This window comes from Coenobita brevimanus, chromosome 73 (assembly GCF_032717465.1).
Source record: "Coenobita brevimanus isolate Jiangsu-jjx chromosome 73, ASM3271746v2, whole genome shotgun sequence".
NCBI classification, from domain to species: domain Eukaryota; kingdom Metazoa; phylum Arthropoda; class Malacostraca; order Decapoda; family Coenobitidae; genus Coenobita; species Coenobita brevimanus.
This window is the reverse complement of record NC_137026.1, coordinates 13,821,138-13,848,552: the sequence shown is the minus strand read 5'-3', so window position 1 is coordinate 13,848,552 and position 27,415 is coordinate 13,821,138. Positions and strand designations below refer to the sequence as shown.

Sequence of the window (27,415 nt, the reverse complement as noted above, 5' to 3'; positions counted from 1 at the left end):
TTATGCGAAGCAGTGGAGGAGAGAGAAAAGAAAAAGTAAATTCTCATGCATTTCCTTCTTTATGTGAAAATAATCCGTGTGTCTTGTCCTTCCTGTTTCATAGTTACGAGGGGTGATTGATCGTCCGGACTCCGGACCCAGACGGAGGGCATGGGAAGGTGGGGCTATACCTAGAGGCCGGCCAGGAGTCAGTGCGGTATCAGCTTTGGTGAGGGAAGGATGTTCTCTCTGGCACTCTGACACTTTTATCGCTCGCCACTCCAAGCAAATCGCACCTTGTCTGTGTTGAACAAGGAAATATGAACACCAAAAATCATATATGTACCTATCATAAAACAAGGGACTAAAAACAGTGATGAAGTAACAAGGAAAAACATTGTAATCTTTACTAATTATCAGTAGCAGAAATCGCACCAAACCCCTAGTGCTTCCCTGTGTTAAATACGAGACTGTGAGCTTCATACACCTGTCTTAAGTCCATAGCAAAGCGAGGAAATAAGGCAAAAAGCTGGAGAAATCGCGACAGGAAAATTTAAGTTTGAATGTAAGATACATACCAGGTCTATTCTACTGGCGGCCCGTAGGTAAAATCCGGTCCTTATATCGTTTTCATTGGCCCTTGACGGACTCGGAAGAATGCAAATAAAGAAACTGACAATAAATAGAAACTTTTTTTTTGTTTATGTGCTTAGCAGAAAATGTATAAGCATTTTTAAAAAGTTTCGTTTCGTTCTATGTATAAGTGTTTAGATAGAGGAAAAAATGTATGGCTTTTCTATCAGTCTGCGTTACATAATCCGGCCCTACTCCTGGAGCACTTTGAATAGCCCTGATATATACAAAATAAGTCTCCTTGTAAACTCCACGTGTGATAATTGTGGACTGACCCCAAAAATATCGCCACGCATATAAATAAATAAATCTACCGTGAAACCAGACTCGATGCTGAACATTTCCAAATGTTATTGGACTAAATTTTATTAAACTTACTGTCGATGATAACGAGAAAAAGGAAAAATGAACACATCATAATCGTGAACCAGGATCATAAAATTTTTCTCCAAATATCTCAATTTCCTTCTATTTTCCTGGGGATAATTTCCAGACGAACAATAAATTAAACACTACTTTGGCCCTGAATAGAATCAAAACTATCAAGAACTTTATATTATCATCATCATCATCATCATCAGTTGCACTTGGGAAATGGCGAATATAACTCAAATCATTATCATCATCACCATCATCATCATCATCATCATCACCATCACCATCATTATTCCACCCAAGGATCGAGCGAGGTACAGGTAGGATAAAAGAGGAGAATTAAGGAAGTGGGAGAACTTTGAACAGCGTGCCAATATAAATGGGTCAGACACTCATTCACAGGTCATTCAAGCCCCCGGCGCATGCGCGCACGCACGCACGCGCACCCACGCACGCACGCACACACACATACACACACACACACACACACACACACACTCACACACACACGCGCGCGCCCCCCCCCCCACATACACTTGGGACCTCCTACAGCTTGATTCAAACCCTGCTTTGAAACTGGTGAGCAGGGTACTTGGGTCCATATTCTCGTGAGTTAAGGAAGCTTCCTAACATCTTTTCCTTAGCGATTTATTATTCCCCACCATGTACAGTCACGGAAAGTTCCGCATTACCCACCTCCCGAAGCACTGGTGCGAGACAGGTGAATGTGAAGCAGCAGCCAGACCTCATGTGTCTGGTAACTGTGAGTGTGAAGGAGGGGGAGGCGAGGGAATGGGGGCAGAGGAGGGATTATTGTAGGTGTGCAATGTATGACTTGGACGGTGTGTTGGAGTTAATTTCATAAGGATAGATGAATAATATGGTGCTTATATTTTATGAAAAAAATACGTAAAAGCCTGTAGTGTTGTCAGGAAAGTTATGGAAGTTTGCTGGGTTCGGACAAAGGTTTGAATGCTTTCATTCCTTCTGGACTTTAAGATGAGACGTTTCCCCAGGCGAAATTTGTTTACTTGTTTATCCTCTGTCTTCCCACTGTAAACATCTGCCTGCAAACATTTTCAGAGTTATTCTGGTAATTATTCATGTCAGACAGAATCAAGGGTAGTGTGTAATAATAATAATAATATTTATATAAGCGATTAACAGGTTTTTCGTTTTCGTATAGACAGAATGACATGGGAAGTCCTAATTATAAGACCAGTCTCTGCAACTATCATTCCTATCGAACATTACAAAACGAAGCCAAAGAAGCATACCTTTGACCGTAAACATGAATTGTTTCTGTGACGTGAGCAACTCTCCACAGCCTCCCACCCCCGGCCACCCTCCCTCCCACTCACAGTTACCAGACATGGGTGGTCTGGCTGCTTCTTCGTGACTATTCGTCGACCACCAATGCTCCGAACAGTGGGTAACGCGGAACTTTCCCTGACTGTACATGGCTGGGGCATACAGTGTTGGTCACGTCCGTCCGTCCGTCCGGTTTTGTGTTTAGCTCATTTCCGAAGAAAATATTAAAGATACCTTCATTAAACATCATACACTGATACATATTGGTGAGAGTATTTCAACCACACCAAACGTTGATGACCTTGACCTTGACCCCACATTTCTTGCTTTAGCTTGAGCTCATTTACTTGAACACCATTAAGGACGCCTTCATATAACTGCATACACAGATGCATCTTGGCAAGAGCACTTGAACTATGTCAAAATTTCATTACCTTTAGCTTCTGTCTGACCCACGGCGGGGCGGGGCGCTCATGTCCGATGGACATATTTCTAGTCTTGCTTATTATACCTTACTGTTCTACTATGTGGTCTAGAAATCCTTCAAACATCTTCATAGTCCATAATAAATGCACAAATGAATATGAACCAGCCATATCCAAAAATAAATCGCCAAGGAAAAGCTGCTAGGGAGCAGAAAATACGGACCTTGAACACGACAGATGGCAAGTAATCGTATAGAAGGACATTAAGGCTTTGCGTCCTTGATAATTCCGAATTTCTCTCAACTCACACACCCTTTGGTTCATATCCGATCAAGCGTGTGTGTGTGTGTGTGTGTGTGTGTGTGTGTGTGAGAGAGAGAGAGAGAGAGAGAGAGTGAGTGAGAGAGAGAATGAGAGAGAGAGAGAGAGAGAGAGGGAGAGAGAGAGAGCTTTGCTCTAATGACAGAACCACCCCATCATCAGTAACTTAAACCCCTCCACGATGTTGGGTCCAATTTGAGTCACACATGTATGAGTTATAGGGCTGAATATTTTTACTTGCCCTGTAACCATTACCTCTGAGTGTCAAAACTGAATCACTTCACTTTCTCCTGTCCCTCAACCCATCCACCAAGTTTGGTAAAAATCGGACAAATGTTCTTTGAGTTGATTTTGCCCTTGACCTATGACTTAAGACCTTTCTTAGTTTGAAGTTCCATTGAAGTTCCACTGATGGTCTAAATCACTATGCTAAACTTTGTGCAATTCCCATAACAGATTTTGTTAACAGACAGATAGGCAGACAAGCCGTACCAAACACATAACAAGGGGTCAAACCCTTGTCTAAGAAAGTAATGGCATATTGGTAATCGAACCTGCAAGGGATGTAACAGTGCATAACGAGTTTTTGTTGACAGGTTAATGTAGAAAAGTTTATGTGAATGTGTCAGGAAACATGTGTGTTAATGCAGCATCACGGCAAACAAAATAAAAAATTGGGTGCATGGAAGCCTGAATGTATTCTTCTGTGCATGGGGTGTTTAATAATTACTACGTACTAAATAATGAGGGAAATACTGGTGATACACAAACCTACCTGGTCCTACGGCGAGTATGTGCTTGAGTATAGTGGTGTGTGGAGCAGGGCATGTCATCCTCGAAATCTTCAGTGTCATCCACGTGTGCTGGGTGATTGAGGTTTTCCTGGCTAGTGAAATGACAATTAAGTGCAGGAAACGAGTCAATGGGCTCTACTCTATCAACAGACATAGGGAGCAGACCTATGTATACCTCATGCTTGTCCTTTTCAACACATCTAGTCACTTTCTATTGTATATCTATATGCACATGTGTATTTATGCAACAGGTCAGCTCTGGAACTGTCTCCCTCTGTCAGTATTTCCTGCTTCCTATGATCTCCAGTCTTTCAAACGCAGTGTGTCCAGGCATCTCGAAATGATCGGATCTTGAATTTGGCTCTCTCTTGTATTTTGTTTTTCTCCTGGAAGGAACAATAATAGCGGGCCCACTGCCTTTGGTTCCTTCTTCCTCGCATAAAAAAAAAAAATGTTAGTCCGTGAATGTGTTCAACTGCTAAAGTACACATTAAACACTTTACCAGCACACCCAACACTGTACTTCACTGTGTGCTTATGCCATGATTCCTCACCCACCACCACACTGTATTAACACACAGTAATCACATCAAAATGTAGAAATAATTAAAAATCACTTTCATTTTCTCAGTACTTTACAGACTAATTTGAGGTTCTTACTGACTTTGGCAGCTCTTGATCGCTTGTTATTCCCCGGAAGTCTTGGTGCTCCTTAAATAGCATTCTTAGAAGCGAGCTACTTATACCGTACACAGCAACCTACCTTTAACCGTAAACAAAGGGAATTACATGTATAAACTAAATTCATCTACACAGTCCTATTGTTTTCCTCAGTTGGAGCTTTCATAAACAACATGAATCAATATAAGTCCAGCTCAATCTTGTCAAAACACCCACACTTGCACGGACAGCCCACAAGCCTGGGCGGGGCTGTGAGATCACGATGCTCCACAAACACTGATCTCAACCATTTCAGTTCGAATTTCTCTGATTCCTCTGCCAAGTGTTCGGCGTTTCCATCCCTTTCATGCCTTACCGTGTGATCCTCAGGTATACTGGTGCCGGTATTATCACACATGTTTATAGGCAAAAGCACAGAAAATGGGTTAAGAATAATGGGTAGGGGAGGAACGCGTAGATCTGGCGTAAGGGTAAACATAGCACTGGGCTTGTCATCATCTCTTGGAGGATTTCTTATTGGCTAATGCAATGTTTACGTCATTATTGTTTGTAGCCACTGATGAATATGAATGCTATTGTAACACATCACGTCTAACTCGCACTGTGAATGGCCAGGGGAGAGCGGGAGGGTGGGAGGCGGGAAGTATCGAGACTGGAGGGATCGCGACGGGACGCACAGGTCGCTTCGACACGGTTTCGAAGCATAAGCCTATGCAGTGGTGACTTACTACGTCGAGCTACAAAGTCGAGGTAAATGTAGATAGAATTATAGCACGCACTTCAGAGGCGAAATAAATGTAGACATCGCTATACCACGCACAACAGAGGTGAGATAAATGCAGACACAGCTATACCACGTTATACAGAGTTCTAAGCCGGGGGGAATCTGTTGGTGTGCATATCTCAAAGTGGGCATTTTCGCTCATTTGTACTAACTACTTCATCCTTTATTGCCTCATTATGAAGGCATGGTCCCGGGGGCAAGGCGACTCATTGGAATGCAGAGTTTTGGGTGAGAAAGTTACTGAGGTAAATCCGTAAATAACTTCATTGGTAAAAACAATGTACCGTGCGAACTAAAAAAGGAAAAAAAAATGTACTTCGAATGGCTTCTTGTTTTTCCCAGTATGTTCGTATCTAAAATTGAAGTAGGGACCTTGATAGGAAGGTAGACGGTCACATATCTTTGTCTAGGTTAATGTTTAGCTGTTTTCCTTGTTGGTAAATCACAAATAATGTCATCGAACTTTGAAGAAATGAGCGAGCAGACAAGGAAGAATAACGAAATTATTTTCTTTTCTTTAGTAGCTTTTGGAGAATACAAGTATACTGCTGAGTAATCCCTCAGTTACGGCAGAGTGCCACTGAGCTGAATAAAATAAAATGGTGACAAGATGAAAACAAAATTTCTTTGTACTGGGAACTGAAGGGAGAGTGCGTTTGTCTCCCCAACTATGAGATTTCTCTTCTTAAACTGGACAGCATTTATCTTATTTTGTGGGGAGAATGACACAGTGAAGGTTGAAATGGGAGTATTTTTTTAACTTCTTTCACATCAACAGTTCTCATCTAAAATATAACCCACTGGAAGAAGGAAGGGCAAAATATAAAGCGATTTAGAACTGAAGGGATAAAAGAGAGAGTTTCGCTTCACTAGGGAAGTTTACACGTCAAGTTTAATATAATTTGCTGGTGGAAGAGTAAGCAATTTATAGACATACAGAACCAAAGGGATTGGTGGAGTGTGCCCTTAACTACACTCACGAGAAAACTTTTCTGAGCATAACATTAAAAAAAAAAAAAAAAAAAAAAATATAGCACTGAAGGAGTGAATGAGGGATGCCTGCAATTCCAGTTACCACGAAAGTCCTTCCCTTGAGCAGAAAAAATATTGGCTGGTGAAAATAGTAACAAAATAGACGAGACAGTGGCAAAGACTTGAGTAAGTTTCTAAGTTTCTATGTTTTACACTATACTGTTTTTACTTTAACTTGGCCTAAAATTGACATAATTCAGAAGCATAGGAAAAGTGCTCCTTGAAGTTAAGCAAAGTTGGCAGAGGAAAGGAAGAATCAGACATACATCCTGATAGTGATATTCGATGCAAGGAGACAAGTGGTTTACCATGTCTTATATACCTCACCTGACGCTCTTGCTGATCTTCGCTACGGCAGGTAAGTTTAATTAGTGTATATGTACTCTAATCCCTTCCTGTCAGAAGTAGTCTTTTTGCCGCACCCACAGGAAGGGCTAAATTCATTGTGTGCCTCTAACTGTGTCACTCGCTCATCCACCCACCCATTACCCACCCACCTACTCACCCACTCACTCACGCATCTATCCACCTTCTCACCCATCTATCCACCTACTCACCCATCCACCCTCACTCATAAGCCGATTCATTCATTCACTCATCTACTCTCACTAGTTCTAGTTTTATGGCAGATGATGTGGAAAGAGGGTCGTTACTGAATCAGGACATTATCATCCAGAAATCTTTTTCTGGGGGAAACCCCTCGCAGGATGGGGGTCATGAAATAGACAGATAGATAGATAGACAGAGTAGCTTTCCTTCTCATACTCTTTGCTGCTTTCTTCGCATTGCAATCACATAAAAATAATCTATTTCACACTGTTGCTTATTTCTTTATTCTGTTACGCTAAGCCATATAACAGAATTTATCTAATGAGCAATATTTATAATCGAAAATATTTCTTGTTATCCAAAGAATATCTGTGTTCACTGTAAATGTCATTTCTTTCACAGTGGTTTTGTAAAACATTCTGTGTAGGTTGAGCATGGAATGAAAGGGATTTTGAGGAGCGGAAATATAATGTGGCATATATATATATATATATATATATATATATATATATATATATATATATATATATATATATATATAATCATCATCCGGACCTCCTTTCCCACCCAAGGGCAGGGAGAGGAGTAGCAATTTCCAGACAGCCCAAATTTGCCCAGTCCAATGGGCCACGCTTGTACAGTCGGGGAAGAAAGAAGCTGGACACAACTGGCGGCCTCTGGCAACAACTCCTATAGTAAACACGTAGGGGGTAGCGGATATGCATGAATGAAGGGGTAACGTTTGTATCGAAGTGTGTGATTGGTCGGCACACCACCGTCTGTCATTGCCATGTAGTCAAATATTGGAGAGGGTTTTGAGTATGAATACGCTACGTGGTAGATATAATAGATATTCACGCTGAGTCATAGGACATATAATATCTTAATTTGACAGTTGATTAGCTGTATTGTTTAAGGTCACTCATATTTAAGGCACTGTGCAGCTGAAAGTATTTGTGGAGTCAAAGGCATCAGTCTTCAGAGTTGGTTCATTATGAGACCGAAGCCTCAGATCCTTGAATAAATTATAATTACTATCAAGCGCAATACATATTTTATTGGCGAGTTCGTTTGTATGGTTCATTAACGAATATGTCGTTGAAATACAACGTTGGTTCTGATAATCTTTATGACTTTGCTACGTTCTGAGTCAGTAGAAACGTTCCTCCCATGAACGTGGACAGAGCTTCATTGAGCACCATCCCTTACCGTGCTGGGGGTGGGAGGAACCGTGAACACACGCACGATTTATTAGTTTTTTCATTCAACTGCTAATGAAAAACTACTATGCAATTGCTAAACAAATGTTTGCTCCGTCCATGATAACAAGAGACTGCTCCCTGATAAGACAGATATCTCTGATACTGAAAACATTCCTTTTAGGTGATGTCCATCACACGTTTTCCCTCTCGAGTTGAGGTGGTGAGTTGGTAGGGTGAAGTATGGCCTTTTCAACGGCACTTCTGTCGCGATTGTTTCGCCCTACAACCTCTCTACCGAACTAGCCTCACATGAGCATCCCCTCCAAGCTAGCCTCACACAAGCACTTTCCTCCGGCATTCTCTTCCCTCACCTAGCCCAACCTTTCACATTAGCAACATGTCAAGATGATTCCTAACATCCAGTTCAGTCACAGAGCATGGCATGGTTTGTGTGCATGTTTCAGTGTTTATATGTATGTGTGATTAGTTATAACTGAAATATAAGAAACCATGTTATGATATTTTTAATTGGAACCTTTTGTCATATTCGGACCAGCACAGATTTACAGGTGAATAAACTTCCCCTTTACCATATTGATGAATCCAAATGAAGGCCAACAAGTGAACTGTAGCTACATGATGGATTAAAGCAGGTCATTAGACTATAATCCGAGATATATCGCACCATAACAAATCGGAAACCAATGTTGTAATAATTAAGGTAGAGCACGATTCCAAAGTTCGTGCAGAGGGCTGATGGCTCAGCACCATAACTGTGTGGAGTATTTAAAAATCTGTTGTTTCGTGTTATCCGCATCATTCCCTGCAAACTACTGCTCGACGTTTATCACAATATCAATCCAACTGGTGTAGGAAGGCAATAATTCCTAATAATTACTCGTGCGTATCCTTTTTATGCTTCTACTGCGCCTGTTCTGTCCTCTGATACAAGGTGAATGCACACCCCTTCAGTCTCTTGACTTGCTAGCTTCATATTACCTCAATCTATTATGGTATGAAAAGAATGTGACATCATGAGTGAAGCACAATAAATGTTGTAGGACCCATAGACGTCATTTTCATGAACATAATTAAAAGAATCACACATAAGGCAATGCGATGATGTTAAAATCAATAGTTACAAGAATATAAGCTAAACACAGAAGTCAAGTGTAATACTGCAGCTCATTACTGCATCACTGGAAATACTCGTTTGTTGGTAACCTTATCCTTATCACCTTTATTCTTTGCCAGTCCTTACTGAAGGCGGATTGTTCCAAGGTATCAGCAAAATCGTCTACCGTTAAGCATATCAGTATATTAAACCTTTTGCTAGTTCAGTTGTAAGCTTATGAATATATTATGGAGAAGATGCTTCGAATGTAAAGGTTTTTGCATGCTATATTATACGAGTGAAATAGAATTTACTGTAATCCGTGTGTGGCACTTGTACTCAATGCATCACAAATTTAATTTTTATTTGGAAAGACATTGTGTGTGCTAAATGGAATTACCGTAATTTCAGTAACATGCTCAAGCTTACGTCACCTTTCATTTAGTGCTTAGGGCTTTACCGCACGTGACTAGTAATTACCAGCGAGACAGCAAACATGGCATTGTTTTCAATTTGTCTGTCTGTGTGTGTATCTGTTAGCATGATAACTTTGCAACCGCTCAAAATACCATCACAAAATTATACAGGTGTGTAATAGGGATGAAAATCTCCTACGAGTTCGGAATTGGAGAAATTAAGTCAAGGTCCGTGGGTCTGTTAGCACGATAACTTCGCAACCCCTCAGGATATCATAAAAAAAAAAAAATACAGGTGTGTAATAAGGATGAAAATCTCCTACGAGTTCGAAATTGGTGGTAGTAGGTCAAGGTCAAGGTCATATTCCGAACCGGGCTAGATATGTATAGGCTCGCGGATGGTGTGATTCTCCCTTACGGGGGGCCACTTGTTTACTCAAGCACCAAACACATCACAGGAAGAAAACTCGCAGCGAAAGAGTTAACCATAAATATGCAAGGATGCCCTATAAAGGAACTAGAATCGTGTAGCGTTAGTTAGTATAAAACGCTAACATACTCATCAGGTCTTTTGAGTGAATTATATTGTGTGTATAAATGGTATCACCTGATAACATGTAACCTATGAGTGTGGACATCTTCACTAACTTGAAAAAGCACTCACCATAAAATTAGTTAATTAGAATCTCCTTGATTTGAACTGTTGGGCAAAAGATCATTACTTAACGTGCAAATTCTGTGACTGAACTGGATGTTAGGAATCATCTTGACATGTTGCTAATGTGAAAGGTTGGGCTAAGTGAGGGAAGAGAATGCCGGAGGAAAGTGCTCGTGTGAGGCTAGCTTGGAGGGGATGCTCATGTGAGGCTAGTTCGGTAGAGAGGTTGTAGGGCGAAACAATCGCGACAGAAGTGCCGTTGAAAAGGCCATACTTCACCCTACCAACTCACCACCTCAACTCGAGAGGGAAAACGTGTGATGGACATCACCTAAAAGGAATGTTTTCAGTATCAGAGATATCTGTCTTATCAGGGAGCAGTCTCTTGTTATCATGGACGGAGCAAACATTTGTTTAGCAATTGCATAGTAGTTTTTCATTAGCAGTTGAATGAAAAAACTAATAAATCGTGCGTGTGTTCACGGTTCCTCCCACCCCCAGCACGGTAAGGGATGGTGCTCAATGAAGCTCTGTCCACGTTCATGGGAGGAACGTTTCTATTGACTCAGAACGTAGCAAAGTCATAAAGATTATCAGAACCAATGTTGTATTTCAACGACATATTCGTTAATGAACCATACAAACGAACTCGCCAATAAATTATGTATTGCGCTTGATAATAATTATAATTTATTCAAGGATCTGAGGCTTCGGTCTCATATTGAACCTACTCTGAAGACAGATGCTTTAGACTCCACAAATACTTTCAGCTGCACAGTGCCTTAAATATGAGTGACATTAATCAATACAGCTAATCAACTGTCAAATTAAGATATTATATGTCCTATGACACAGGGTGAATATCTATTATATCTACCACATAATGTATTCATACTCAAAACCCTCTCCAATATTTGACTACATGGCAATGACAGACGGTGGTGTGCCGACCAATCACACACTTCGATACAAACGTTACCCCTTCATTCATACATATCCGCTACCACCTACGTGTTTACTATAGGAGTTGTTGCCAGAGGCCGCCAATTGTGTCCAGCTTCTTTCTTCCCCGACTGTACATGCTTGGGGTTTCATTTACTCGGGACTTTCCTTGGAAAGATCGTACTACATCTCTTGTAAAATCTGCATCCAAGAGATTCGGTGTGCTAAGCCGACTCCGTTTCTTCTTTACCCCTGCACAATTGTAGACTCTATACAGGGGTTTTATCTGCCCCTGTGTGGAGTATAACTCTCATGTGTGGGGAGGCTCCCCACATACAGCTCTTCTCAATAGGATGGAGTCAAAGGCTTTTCGTCTCATTAACTCTCCTCCTCTTACTGACTCCCTTCAACCTCTGTCTCTTCGTCGCACTGTTGCAGCTTTATCTCTTTTCTGTCACTACTTCAATGGTCACTGCTCCTCTGAACTGTCTGCATGCATCCCTTCACCTCTATGACAGGCGCGTAGCACCCATTTTGCAACAAACTCTCATCCCTTTTCTGTCCAACTCTCTAATGCAAGAGTTAACCGTTACTACCAGTCCTTCATTTATGCAACAGGTCAGCTCTGGAACTGTCTCCCTCTGTCTGTATTTCCTGCTTCCTATGATCTCCAATCTTTCAAACGCAGTGTGTCCAGGCATCTCGAAATGATCGGATCTTGAATTTGGCTCTCTCTTGTATTTTTTTTTTTTTCTCTTGGATGAAACAACAATTGTGGGCTCACGGCCTCATGTTCTTTCTTCCTCGCATAAAAAAAAAAATTACTCATCATTCAAGCCCTCGGAATCCTGGCTCAATTGGATACGCCAAAAACATTCACTACGTTCTGTAGCTTCACATAAATGTAACCGATTGAGTCAATCTGGACGCTGCCACGTTAAAAAGGGGTGCCAGAATCCCTGATCATGCACTTCTCCTCACAACATTTATCCAGCCAGCTCGATCTCTTGTCAGTTCCCTAGCCTCACCGATTTCCAAACCTCTCTTCCTCATACACTTATCCACCATATCTCTCCACCTTCTCCTTGGCCTACCTTGCCTCCTCCCTCCTTTAAATTCGCTCAGATATACCTTTTCACCACTCTATTATTATCCATTCTCTCCACATGACCATACCATCTCAACACACTCTCTTCGATTCTGGTGTCCACCGACTTCCTCACTCCACACATCATTCACGAATCACATTATTTCGTATCCTATCCACCGTCTGTACTCGACATACATTCCTCAGCTATCCCATCTCCACTGCTCTTAACTCTTTTCATTTTCATGCCACACCATAGTCTCACATCTATGTGTTAAAGTTGGCACTAACACTCCCTCATGTAAGCCTCGTGCACCTGCAACACTCAAGCCTCTTTTTCTTATCAAGGCCTTCATTGCACTAGCTACTTTTCTTCCTGGTGTCACTCTGCTTTCAACTTCTATTGCATATTTTCATCTCTTTTCTATCACTGTATCCAGGTAGTTGAACTCTCTCACCAATTCCAGTCTCTCTCCATTCACTGTAACATCACACTGGGAGCCCCCTTCACTCTCAATAGCCATCATTTTACCCATTTTTACATTTACTCTCAAGACACGACGCTCACAGACCTCAGCAAAACTCTGCTGTAGCCTACCAAGTTCTTGTCCGATACTTGCAAGTAGTACTGCACCATCAGCATACAACAAGATATTTCATCCATCACCAATCATTACCAACGCCATCCCTCTCTCCATTGCTCGTGTTTTTACTTCTCTCATCACCCCATCCATATATATATTGAACAACCATGGGGACATCACACAACCCTATCGCACTCCCACATCGACCGTGAACCATTCACTGAGTTGCCCACTAACCTTATACATGCTTCGCTACCATCATAAAAACTCTTGACAGCACCTAGCAGCTTACCATCTACACCGTACATGTGCAGAACTTTCCATTGTCCCTCTCTGTCTACTGTATTTTGTCGTATGCTTTTTCCAGATCCATGAATACCATAAGCACCTTATGGTCCTGCTCACAAGCCTTTTCTGCTATCTGTCTCACTGCAAATAAGCTATTTGATCCACACATCCTCTGCCACTCCTAAAGCCACTCTGTTCATCACTCACTAGGACTTCTGACATCCATCTTACTTTCTCTATTTTATATATATATATATATATATATATATATATATATATATATATATATATATATATATATATATATATATGTATATTGTTACGGAACAGAGAAAGGTAATGTACACTTTAAGTGAAAATACTAAAAATCACTACTGTCCCGTAAAGTTCCAGGTTCAAAACAAAAGAGTTAGGTAAAATTACAAGTTAAAGTTTAATGCTCAAACTAACAACAAAACATTCAGAACTCATAAGGATAATGTAATGGCAAAAAACAGGTTAAGTATATGGTTAACTGCAATAGCCTCTATTAACACGAAATTAGCAAGAGTAAATTTATCTAAGTCAGCCCTGATAAAATGAAAATACCAGATAATACTCAGTGAATGCAAGATATATTATTACAGATACAAAATATTATTAATAAGGGCTGACACCCAAAACACATGAATCACAAAAACCTTACTAAGCCTAAGAAATAACACCTTACGCTACACATCACAAGAAAAAATGCATTAACAGTAATACTCAAATCACACAGCTGCTAGATGGTTGGAGACTTCCTGAGCACTCACAATAATAACAACTGTACAGGGGGAGGACAGAGATGTGAACAAAATGAGGAGTAGATCTAAGTGGCAATTAATGCAGAGACTGAGCTCATTATATAGGGGCCGGCAGAGCTTGATACAACTTGTAAGAAGGACGCGCAAATGAAGCCAGAGGGGACAAAGAGTTGACACTCCTGCTCTGAACAACAGAAAGAACGACTTACTCTACTATAAAGGAGGAGGGGGGAGTGAGGTAGAACACGCTCGTGATCAAACATGCAGCACACTGTACGTTAGAATTACACAAAGGATGATGAAATCATAGGCTATGTAACACCTCCCCACAAAGAAAAAAGAAATTTACGAAGGGAATTTCTTATTACTCTAAAACAATCTATCTAAAGTCTAGATAAGCAATCTGCAATAACATTTTCTTTCCCCTTGACATGTTGTATGTCTAATGAATACTCCTGAAGAAGTAGACTTCATCTTGTCAATCTCTGATTTTTATCTTTAAACTTACTAAGGAATTTCAGTGGGTTATGATCGGTATAAATGACTATGGGGTCAAAACCAGAACACAAATAAAATGAAAAATGCTGTAAACCCAAAATTAAGGCCAAAAGCTCTTTCTCAATAGTTGAGTAGTTCTTTTGAGGTGGAGTGAACTTCTTACCGTAATAAGATACAGGGTGTTCAATACCCTGATCATCCTCTTGCAGCAAAATAGCCCGAGCTCCTGTATCACTTGCATCAACAGCCGGCTTAGCAAAATTTGGAGTAGCGAGCACTGGTTGACTTAATAGGATAGCTTTAAGTTTGCTGAAAGAGGATTCACAGTTATCGGTCCAGACAAATTTAACTCCCTTTTTCAGTAGGTCTGTAAGTGGTGATACAAGAATTGAAAAGTTAAGAACAAATCTCCTGTAATAACCTACCATTCCCAAAAATCTCTGTAGCTCTTTCCTACTTTTAGGTCTGGGAAGATCACTTATAACCTGAACCTTAGCTGCTGCTGGTGCAACATGTCCATCACCAATTACGTACCCAAGGTACTGAACTTTAGCTTGACCAAACTCACACTTTGATAAATTAGCTACAAGATTAGCCTGAACCAAACGCTGAAGAAATTTACTGACATGGCACAGGTGATCTTTCCAGTTGTCACTGAAGATTAATACATCAGCAATATAAACAACACACCCTGCCAAACCCTCTGTTACAACATTCATGAGCTTCTGAAATGTGGCTGGTGCATTCTTCATACCATATGGCATTACAGAACATGCAAAAGTCTTTCCTAGTGTTACAAAACATGAGATCTCCCTAGCACGTTCAGTCATAGGTACTTGCCAGTATCCCTTTAACAAATCAAACTTACTTATGTACCTAGCCTTTCCGATCTTGTCTATGCAATCTTCCACGCGAGGGCGAGGGTAAGTGTCTGTTTTGGTTATCTGATTAACACGTCTGTAGTCGATGCAAAGCCGCTGTGACCCACCTGGCTTAGGGACTAGAGTGACAGGAGAACTCCACTCGCTCTGACAGGGCTCAATCATCTTGTGGTCCAACAGGTAGCCAAGCTCCTTCTGGATGAGAGGAACTTTCACTGGGTTCACACGGTAAGGAGGCAATTTAATTGGCTTTGCGTCTCCAACATTGACATCATGCATCAACACAGTGGTTCTTCCTGGAGTGGCACGGAACACTTGCGGGTACTCCTGCAGTAATGCCGAAAACTCCTGCCTTTCCTCGGGAGCTAGATGAGAAAGCTTAGTCTGGAGATCATTCATGATATCAGGATTCTTCCCCAAACTATCACTTAGGCTCATGCTGCATGGGAGAACTTCACTTGCAGACTCGGGTGGAACAGCTACAGTGCAGACTGGATTATTTTCGTCCCGCCTGTAATATAACTTTAGCATGTTGATGTGACAAAGTTGCTTGTTCTTTCTACGATCTGGTGTGGCGATGACATAGTTGACATCACTGAGTTTCTTCTCCACGAAATAAGGACCACTAAACTTGGCTTGAAGAGGTTGCCCATGCACTGGTAGCAGAATCAAAACCTGATCTCCTGGCTGAAAGTGGCGTAACCTGGACTTCTTATCATACCAAGTCTTCATCTTCTCCTGAGCAGCTCCTAAATTCTCTCTCGCCAGCTGTAAAGCAGTGGACAGCCGTTCTTTGAACTTCATCACATACTCCAGCAGGTTGACGTCATCTTCCTCCGACAGCCAGCATTCCTTGAGTAACTTAAGGGGTCCTCTTACTTCATGGCCAAACAGTAGTTCAAAAGGTGAGAAGCCCAGTGATTCATTTGGAGATTCTCTTGCGGCAAATACAACGAATGGAAGACCTTTATCCCAGTCTTTCTGATGTTCCAAACAGTATTTCTTGAGCATCGATTTGAGTGTTTGATGATATCTCTCCAATGCTCCTTGGGTCTGGGGATGGTAAGCTGAAGACGTGATCTGCATGATGCCCAACTCTTTCAGAGACTGCTTGAAAACATTTGACATGAAATTACTTCCCCGGTCTGACTGTACCTCCTTGGGCAGACCAAACTTTGTGAAGAACCCTAGCATTTCCTTAACCACGTTCTTTGCTGAGATATTTCTAAGTGGAATGGCTTCAGGATAACGAGTAGCCATATCAATCAGGGTCAACACATAAGAAAATCCTGAAGAAGTCTTAGGAAGAGGGCCCACAATATCCACCAACACACGGGTGAATGGTGCCTCAAAAGGAGGAATGGGAACTAGAGGTGCAACCTTTTCGGTCTGATTACACTTCCTCACAACCTGACAGGTGTGACAAGACTTACAATACCAGGAAACATCCCTGAAGATACCTGGCCAGTAGAAGTGTTTCAAAATGCGTGCCACAGTCTTCCTCACTCCAAGGTGTCCTGCCAAACTGGAATCATGAGCCACTCTAATGATATCCTGCCTACAAACACGAGGGATGACAACTTGATGTACAACTTCCCACTCACAGTCGGCTGATGCTGTTGGGGGTCTCCACTTTCTCATAAGTACTCCTGACTTTATATAATAACAAGTAGAAGCACCAGCTGACTCTTCCTCACTGCAAGCAGAGTTAGCTAGACCTTTCAACTCAGGGTCAGCAACCTGCAACTCAACCAACTCTTGACGAGACAAATTATCAACACTACGGGGTACTGCCTCATCTGGTGAGTGGTCCAAATTAGCAAGAAAAGTGTCAACTAGGATAACATCATCATCATCATTATCCTCTAAATCACCAGTAACTTTAGACTTAGCCCTAGTGACAGCACATGCAGGGAACACATCAGGGACATCACAATCCTGGGCTGCAGCCACTGGCTCACTAGACAACTGAGGAGCTGGACACACTTGACTTCCACCAATATCATTTCCAAGTAAGAAAGTTACACCTGACATTGGGAGTGTCTCAACCAACCCAACCATAATGGAACCATTAACAAAACCGGACTCTAAATTCACTCTGCACAGAGGGACAGAGAAGTAATTATTCCCTACACCTTGTAAGATTACAGTTTCATCAGAGGAATTAACATTAGAGGCTAGAACACTGGTCAGCATAAGGGATTGGCAAGCACCTGTATCACGATATATTTTAACTGATTTCCTGTCATTACTGTCCAGAGGACTGACAAAACCATCAGACAGGAAATTAGCACATGAACTCTTGAGAGTGTCACCCACGTTACTGCTCAAAACAGGAGCTTCATCATGAGAATTTAATTTACCCCTCAAAGCAGGTTCAGTTAACTCAGTTAAAGAATTCTGGGAACTCTCAAGGGTGGACACTAGACCAATTGACTGAATATTTAAAGACTCCTTTTTGTTCACATCACGCTGTCTCCTGAAACATTTCTCCGTAGTATGACCAAGCTTACTACAATAAGCACATTTACTTTTCTGAAATCTAGAGGTGGAGCTGGTATTTACTTCCTGAGAAACATCATCTTTATTCTCTTTCCTGTTACCTGTACTCTGAGTAGAGGCAACGTACTTACTATTAGCTTTCCCTTATTCTTTAGAATATCTCTTGTGAGTGAGAACATATTCATCAGCTAAAACTGCAGCATCAGACAAATTATCTATTCTTTTCTCATCAAGATATAGGCTTACATCTTTATAAATACACCTTTTGAAGTCTTCCAGCAAAATCATCTGCTTAAATTTGTCAAAATCAGAATCCACATTCTTAGAATTTAACCACTGCTCTAACAGATCTTCTTTGATTTTTGCATACTCAACATGGGATTGCTTATCTTGCTTATAAGTTGTCCTAAATTTTACTCTATAGGCTTCAGGAACAAGCTCATAGGCCTTAAGAATCAAGCTCTTAACAACATCATAATTATCACATTGATCCTGAGGCAAAGATGGATAAGTTACTTGAGCTTTACCGGTGAGAACAGTTTGAAGGAGTACTGGCCAATACTTTTTGGGCCAATTAAAACCTGTAGCTACCCTCTCAAACAACTGAAAATACTTTGTTAAATCAGATTCATTAAAAGGAGGGACAAGTTTAACATTTTTAGCCACATCAAAATCATCAGAGCTAGATGATCCAGTTCCACCTTGTTTCATGCGATACTCATGGTCTGCCTGAATCCTAGCAAGTTCAACTTGTGCCTGAAACTCAGCCTCCTTAGCACGAGCCTGAAACTCAGCCTCTTTAGCATTTGCCTGAAATTCAGCCTCCTTAGCACGGGCCTCCTGCAGGGCTAGCTGTAACTTAGCTAATTCAATCTGCGTTTGCTCATTTGGAGGAGTTTCATTAAACAAGCTTTCATTAATCATGTCAACAATTTGATCTTTAGAATGATGAGAGCGAACAGCATTTCCCAATTGTTGAGCAACACGCTTAAGTTCATTCTTTGTTCTGTTTTCTACATCACACACTGTTTGCACATTTGACAAAAGATCTCTGGCTTCATCAAGTGTAGTAATAGTAGACATCATGAACAAATCACAGTCACAAAATATCAAGCAATACCCTTATGATAATATCCTGAATATCCTGATAAGAGGTCGCCAAATTTATGTTACGGAACAGAGAAAACTGTCCCGCAAAGTTCCAGGTTCAAAACAAAAGAGTTAGGTAAAATTACAAGTTAAAGTTTAATGCTCAAACTAACAACAAAACATTCAGGACTCATAAGGATAATGTAATGGCAAAAAACAGGTTAAATATATGGTTAACTGCAATAGCCTCTATTAACACGAAATTAGCAAGAGTAAATTTATCTAAGTCAGCCCTGATAAAATGAAAATACTAGATAATACTCAGTGAATGCAAGATATATTATTACAGATACAAAATATTATTAATAAGGACTGACATCCAAAACACATGAATCACAAAAACCTTACTAGGCCTAAGAATTAACACCTTACACTACACAGCACAAGAAAAAAATGCATTAACAGTAATACTCAAATCACACAGCTGCTAGATGGTTGGAGACTTCCTGAGCACTCACAATAATAATAACTGTACAGGGGGAGGACAGAGATGTGAACAAAATGAGGAGTAGATCTAAGTGGCAATTAATGCAGAGACTGAGCTCATTATATAGGGGCCGGCAGAGCTTGATACAACTTGTAAGAAGGACGTGCAAATGAAGCCAGAGGGGACAAAGAGTTGACACTCCTGCTCTGAACAACAGAAAGAACGACTTACTCTACTATAACGGAGGAGGGGGGAGTGAGGTAGAACACGCTCGTGATCAAACATGCAGCATACTGTACATCAGAATTACACAAAGGATGATGAAATCATAGGCTATGTAACAATATATATATATATATATATTTATATATATTTATATATATATATATATATATATACTTATGTATATATATGTATATCTATCTATATATATATATATATATATATATATATATATATATATATATATATACATTGAGGGTAATATATGGAGTTACTTGGGGAGACAGAGACAGAATGACAATTGAGGAAGTGAAGGAGCATTGTGGTGAGGATGTGATGGAAAACGTTTGGAGAAATACACTGAGGTGGTTTGCCCATGTGGAGAGGATGGAGAACGAGAGTCTAGTGATGAGAGTGTATGAGCGTGATGGAGGGGGGGGGGGGAAGAGGCCGTGGATGAAGTGAAGGGATGAAATGGAGAGGTATATGAGGGAAGGGGGTATGTGAGTTGGGGTGAGGGCAGCGAAACGTCAGGGGACAGGGCGACATGGAGGCGATTTGATTGTGGAAACCCACCGTGGGATTAAGGCGTCTGAGAATACATAAGTAGAGATTATAATCAATAACATAAGCTCAAGCACTTTTCGTTGAATCCTAGAGTAATTCCTCACAATTCCCATTCATTATTTTGCTACATTGAAACAGAATTCCTTTCCCCTCTAACACTTCCTGATCACTCTCATCACACACAAGGAAATTTATTTATATATGCGCCCCAATTACCAGAGCCGCTATTCAGCTTGTTAAAACGTTCCCCCATTGTGTTCTTAAGCCTTCATAATTAGGCTTCTTAGTGGGTAATTACAGACGGCTGTTCATGAGTACTTTTCTTGGTTATTGTGCAGTCCTTGTGTAATTTTAATGGAATCTCTCGGTGATCGCTTCGGCCTACCCTATTACCAGCTTCTACAATGTGGTTCTCTTATCAGGCGGTTCCATGTCTCTCTCTCTCTCTCTCTCTCTCTCTCTCTCTCTCTCTCTCTCATACTGAATGTCCATATAATTTGCGACACTCATAGTTTTTTTTTTTTTTCGTGCATCACTTCCCATTGTCATTTTTTCGTCAAACAATTTAGAGAAGGGAAACCATTTTTTTTTTTTTTTTTTGGGGGGGGTGGGGGGGTCCATGTTGTAAGTAGGGAAAATGAGATACTGACTACGAGAGTGTATGTGAGTGAGGTGGAGAGGAAAGGGATCGGGGAGACCAAGGATGAGATGGAGGGATGGGGTGGAGATGTGTTTGGGAGAGGGATGTGTGAGTTGGAGAAATGGCTGCCTGATAGCGGTGAACAGGGTGACACGGAGACCATTCACTTGTGGCCACCTCTTTTGGGATTAAGACGTCTGGTTATGGATAGACAGACAGATAAGTAGATAGAGAGATTAAGAGACAGCGGACATATTGGTAGAAAAACACAGCAAGACAAACAGACAGACAAACAAACATGGAGATAGGTAAACTGGTGAATAGATAGACAGATACAGAGAGAGAGAGAGAGAGAGAGAGAGAGAGAGAGAGAGAGTTTTTTTTCTATCACTGTTTCCCGGACACTGGACATACTAAAATTTGGAATCAAAACAGACCATTCCCTGGGAGGCTGAATATTAAAAATCGTCTCCATCACCCCTTTCCTTACTAAGATATGTTCCTGAATAAAATCGTCCTGTGCAAGCCTAACTATAACACCTTAATGTCTCCTCATCAGTGACTTAATCTAACGCAGCCTTATCTTCCCTTGCCCTAACATCTTAATGCCACCTTATCAATGACTTAATCAAAAGTTGCCTCAGCTTCCCCTGCCCTATCACCTTAATGCCACCTTATCAATGACATAATCTAAGGCTGCCTCATCTTCCCCTGCCCTAACAGCTAAGCTTTGCAACAGTTTCCCGCCAATGTTCCTGTACCCTACAAGAGAGGACGCCACTCAACAGGCGCCATTCCTACTTACCCAGTGCTACTGCATTCCTTGTTACTCGAATTTTTATCTGCTCCAGCCAGCGATATAACTCCTGTCCATTTGCTATGACAGGAAACGACTTTTTTTTATCTATCTATTGCCAGACGCCTTAATCCCTTAAAGGGTGGCTACAAACAAATCACCTCAATGTCGCCCTGTCCCCTCCCATTTCTCTGCCATCCCCCCAGCCCACGCCCCTTCCCTCTCTCACATACCTCTCCTCTCCATCGCTCCATCTCATCGTCGGCCTCCTTCTCCCTCTCACTCCCTCTGCCACACTCATATATACTCACCTCGTTAGTCTCTCACTCTCCATCCTCTCCACATGGCCACATTTTTAACCGCAGCAAATTTTAGCAATCAGAGGGAGAACCTGCCTGACAACGAGGCAAAAGAGAAGTATAAAACGAACAGAATATGAAACTTATCATTGCAAGGTAAAACTGGAACAATATGAAATGAGAAAAACTTCTTAGATTGCAAAGTGAAGTGGAACAGTATGAAGTGGAAGAAATTGCTTAGAACTGCAAGGTGAAGTGGAGCAATGTGAAGTGGGAAAAATATTAATTAGACAGCAAGGTGGAGAGGAGGAGTATGAAAGCAGCAGAATATGAAACTTAGAACAATATGAAGTGGAAAAACAAATGCCTAGAATTGCAAGGTAAGAGTAGAACAGTATTAAAATTGGAAAAGTGTTGCTTTGAACTGCAAGGTAAAGTGGAGCATTATTAAATGGGGCAAAATATTGCCTTGAACTGCAAAGTAAAAGATGACTGCAACTCAGGTGACATAGCAGAGGAATTGGCTCAGGTGGTGTGTGCTAGAGGAGACTCAGTCACTAAATTATGTGTGGAGTGAACGTGACCTGACCTCTGTAACAACAAGGTGTGTCTGTTAATTAATGTGAGGGCGTCAGTTCCCCCTTGCAAAGAACACACACACACACACACACACACACACACAGGAATGAAAAAAAAGAAAAGAAAAGAGAATCTCGTGAACAAGCAAAGGCATTTAAGAGATTTCAGTGACATTCAGAATTCAAGTTATATCCGTCAGTGGCTGTAGGTGGTGGCGACCATCGTCTGCTCACATGATGTAGCGCTGCCTACTTCATCCGTCAACTCAGTCATTCTTGTTCTGTGTCTGCCCTTCTCTCTTCTTATTCCTCCCATTTTTCCTGTTACTTTTTATTCTTTTCTTTTCAGGTGGCTTTACACTGAGTGACAAGCCAAATGGTTTCCTGTGAGCTAGGAAACCATTTACTACGCTGGGTGGAAAACATATAAGCAACCCATACGAGTTCCTTACGTGTCAACAAGTGTTTTGGGGGAGGGTTAGTGCCCGGTCCCGTAAAACAACTCTCTCAAGGACAAACGGCCACCCCTTTCGGGATTATGGCGTCCGGCTATAGATAGACTGTGGCGTCTGGCTGTAAATAGATAGATTCTTCCAAAAACAACTTTCATAGAGCTTTACTGTATTCTTCTTCGTCTTAATAACATTCTTTTTCTTCTCATTGTTTATGCTATTACCAGAAAGTTTTAAACAGCTTTAGAAATAAATGACCGAAAGAGCTGATGAAGGTCATGACTTTAGTTCTTTCACCTTAACCTGGGCCAAATTTTCGTCCTTTTGTAGCTTATTTCACGTAGGGTGGAGTCAAAAGCTTTTCGTCTCATTAACTCTCCTCCTCTTACTGGCTTCCTTCAACCTCTGTCTCTTCGCTGCACTGTTGCATCTTTATTTCTTTTCTATCGCTACTTCAATAGTCACTGCTCCTCTGAACTGTCTGCATGCATTCCTCCACCTCTATGACGGGTGCGTAGCACTCGTCTAGCAGCAAACTCTCATCCCTTTTCTGTCCAACTTTCTAATGCAAGAGTTAACCGTTACTCTCAGTCCTTCATTTATGCAACAGGTCAACTCTGGAACTGTCTCCCTCTGTCTGTATTTCCTGCTTCCTATGATTTCCAGTCTTTCAAACGCAGTGTGTCCAGGCATCTCACAATGATAGGATCTTGAATTTGGCTCTGTCTTGTATTTTGTTTTTCCTTGGAGGGAACAGTTATTGCGGGCTCGTGGCCTTTGGTTCCTTCTTTCTCACACAAAAAAAAGCTCAGTGGCAGAATAGGGCGATACTATGGTTCTACATTCTTTACATGGCACTCCTTCGTGAACAGCACCTTAATTCAGTGTTAATCTATGGTTCGTACTCAGTCTTCAAGATGGTGTGATGGGGAGGTGTGACAAAATTTCCATAGCACTTCTTCGTGACTAGCACCATAAAATCAATAGGAGATGGTAAGACAGAAAGATAATATATGTCCGTGGACTGAAGGGGTTAAATTGATTCTTTCTTTATGCGTAAGAAGGGTTTTCGGAGAGGGCATACCCCCGTGAGAGCAGGGCCATTCCCCCTTTTATGTTTTGACCTGTAAATTTATCACACAAAAAACAGTTCTTTCTGGTATATTCTCTTATTTTTTTTTTATTTTGCCAAAACACACACACACACACACACACACACACACACACACACACACACACACACACACACACACACACACACACACACACACACACACATTTATTTAGTTATTTGGATATTTCACCATAACAATAATTATGCATAATTTTCTGACAGTTTAAACAATTCACCTCAACACTTTTGGTCAATTATCGTATTTAATATAGGATCGTTTTGTGTAAGTTTATTATTATTATTATTATTATTATTATTATTATTATTATTATTACTACTACTACTACTACTACTACTACTACTACTACTACTACTACTACTATTAGAACTACTTCTACTACTACTACCATTATTATTATTATTACTATTATTATTATTATTACTATTATTATTATTATTACTACTACTACCACTATTACTACTACTACTAATACTACTACTACTGCTAATACTATTAGAACTTCAACTGCCACTACTACTACTACTACTACTACTACTAATAGAACTACTACTACTACTACCATTATTATTATTATTATTATTATTATTATTATTATTATTATTAATATTATTATTATTATTGTTATTATTATTACTTTTATTCTTATTCTTATTATTATTATTATCATCGTTATTATTATCATGATCATCACCAAGATATGAAGACCACAGTGGATGGATCAAGAGCTGGATAGATAGATAGATAAATAGACAAATAGATAGATGGATGCATAAATAGATAGGTAGTTAAATAGACAGGTAGATATATTATTTAAGCTTATAATCATTAATGTGGCATAAATTTAGTCATGGACCTTCTATGTTACCTGTGCCGTTTTATTGCTAGAAATATCGGTGCATTCTTCCTGCCTTTATCCCAAGGTCTTAAAAAATTAGTTTAGTCGGTAAATAGGATTTCTCGCGGTTTTTATAGTTGTTGTTGTTGTTGTTGCTGCTGTTGTAGTTACCTTAGGCTCATAGAAAGGTGATCCATATGGACTACAGGCTCAAATCCCTCTCTTTCCCAGTCAGCCATCATCCTTTTAGGGGACAGGGAAATAGACAAGGGACGTTTGTATACCCAAGTAGTCTGGGAAGTTGTTGAATGCTGTGAAGAGTATGTACGATGGTGCGAAGGCTGCAGTGCGTGTGGATGGTGAACTAAGTGAATTTTTCTCTTTGAAAGTTGGGTTGAAACAAGGATGTGTCATGTCTCCATGGTTGTTCAATCTGTACATGGATGGGGTAATAAAAGAGGTACAAGGTAGGGTAGTGGATGTTGGAGTGGCCCTGGTGAGAGAGGATAGTGTTTGGAAACTCCCTGTACTGTTGTTTGCAGATGATACTGTGTTGTTGAGTGAAGACGAAGGGGAGCTGCAAGGCTTGGTGGATGAGTTTGGGAGAGTGTGTAAGAAACGGAATCTGAAGGTGAATGTAGGGAAGAGTAAAGTGGTCTTTGAGAGAGGTGAAGGCAGTGAATGTACAGCGAGGTTGGATGGTGAGGAATTGGAAAATGTAAGTACGTTTAAGTACTTGGGTAGTGTGATGAGTAAGGATGGAGGTTTGGAGGGTGAAGTGCTTGAAAGGGTACAGCAGAGAAGAAAGGTTGCTGGTTCTTTGAAAGCAGTGATAAGAAACAGGGAAGTGAACATGGAAGTGAAAAAGTACCAACTCTAACGTATGGAAGTGAAGCTTGGACGTTGTTGGAAGGACATAAGTCAAGAGTGAGAGCAGTGGAAATGAGTTATTTAAGTGGAGCCTGTGGAGTTACATGGAGAGACAGGCTGACGAATGAGGATATAAAGGAGCGTTGTGATGTGGATGTGGATGTGATAGGAAGCGTTATGAGGAACACACTGAGGTGGTTTGGCCATGTGGAGAGGATGGAGGATGAGAAACTGACGAAGAGAGTGTATGTGAGTGAGGTGGAGGGGGGAAGAGGGAGGGGGAGGCAGAGGATGAGATGGAGGGATGGGGTGGAGAGGTATATGAGAAAGGGGTGTGTGAGTTGGGAGCAGGGCAGTGAAATGGCGGGGGACAGGGCGACTTGGAGGCGATTTGTTTGTGGCCACCCCAAACGGGATTGAGGCGTCTGGCAATAGATAGATAGATAGATAGTCTGCCCGGTTCTGTCAGTGCCACCACGTGAAGGCGTCCTTCTCCAGCCCCAGCCATTGACACAAACTTTCCTATTCAGTCAGGGAGCAGTGTCACTTTTTCAGCCAGAGATCCAGCCTGCAGTCCACCGGGTTTGTATCAGATGAGCTTGGGATTGCACCTACTACTACTATTACCACTACCACTACTACTACTTCTCATACTAATACTACTACCAACACCTACTACTACTATTACCACTACCACTACTACTACTACTCATACTAATACTACTACCAACACCTACTACTACCACCCAGAGCGCACAGGTAAAAAATGATGTGAAAACTGATTTGCTCTAACTCAGGAGGGTGGGTGTAGGTAGGGAGTGTGAAATATAGGAGGTGTAAGTGCTGGCCTGTGTACTGTGTAATTCACAGTGCCATAAATACACACACACACCGCCTCCCACACACCCACACTATCCTCGTAGGGGCGAGGAAGTATACAAACACCTCTTCTTTAGCTTTTTTTTTTTTTTTTTTTTTTTTAATACTGCTAGTCTCTTGTATCATATTTATGTTTTACTGAAATCGCAAAAATATCATACAGTCAGTTATGAGGGTGGCACATGGAGGAATAAACTGGTAAGAAAAAGGTGTTAGGGAGCTTCCCCACCCCACGAGAATACCGACCTTGAACACTCACACTCCTTTGACTCACTCGTAGCTGAAAATAAATAAATAAGTAAATAAAAATAGACATAACGTTAGCTGCAATATAATAATCTAAACCAGTCTCGTCTGTGACAGGGTTATTGAATACAGTTCTATACACTTTTCACTCCAACTTGGCCTAAAAATGACATCTCTCCATTTTGGATCCTGAGCTGTAGCAATAGATTGACAAAAGAATACGATGCTAGTCACGAAGAAGTGATACGGAAAGGATGTAGAGCCGTAGTATTGTCTTTCTGTACCATCAAGCTAAGTGAAGTAAGCAGCACAAGGACGAAAATCTGGGCCAGGTTAAGGTGAAACGAAGATACTGTAGCAGCAGCAGCAGCAGCGGTAGTAGTAGTAGTAGTAATAATAGTAGTAGTAGTAGTAGTGGTGGTAGTAGTAGTAGTAGTAGTAGTAGCAGAAGCAGAAGTAATAGTAGCAGCAGCAGCAG

At 41.0% G+C, this 27,415-nt stretch overlaps 1 protein-coding gene across 1 annotated transcript in view; it reads left to right on the top strand.

Annotated features, from left to right (window-relative positions):
• Positions 1 to 6,561: 6,561 nt before the first annotated feature.
• Positions 6,562 to 27,415, top strand: part of LOC145407484 (zwei Ig domain protein zig-8-like) — a 137,394-nt gene continuing 116,540 nt past the window's right edge. The window contains exon 1 of the mRNA XM_080278414.1: positions 6,562 to 6,693. Coding sequence (XP_080134540.1) covers positions 6,621 to 6,693 — 73 coding nt within the window. The 5' untranslated portion in view covers positions 6,562 to 6,620. The remainder of the gene's footprint in view (positions 6,694 to 27,415) is intronic.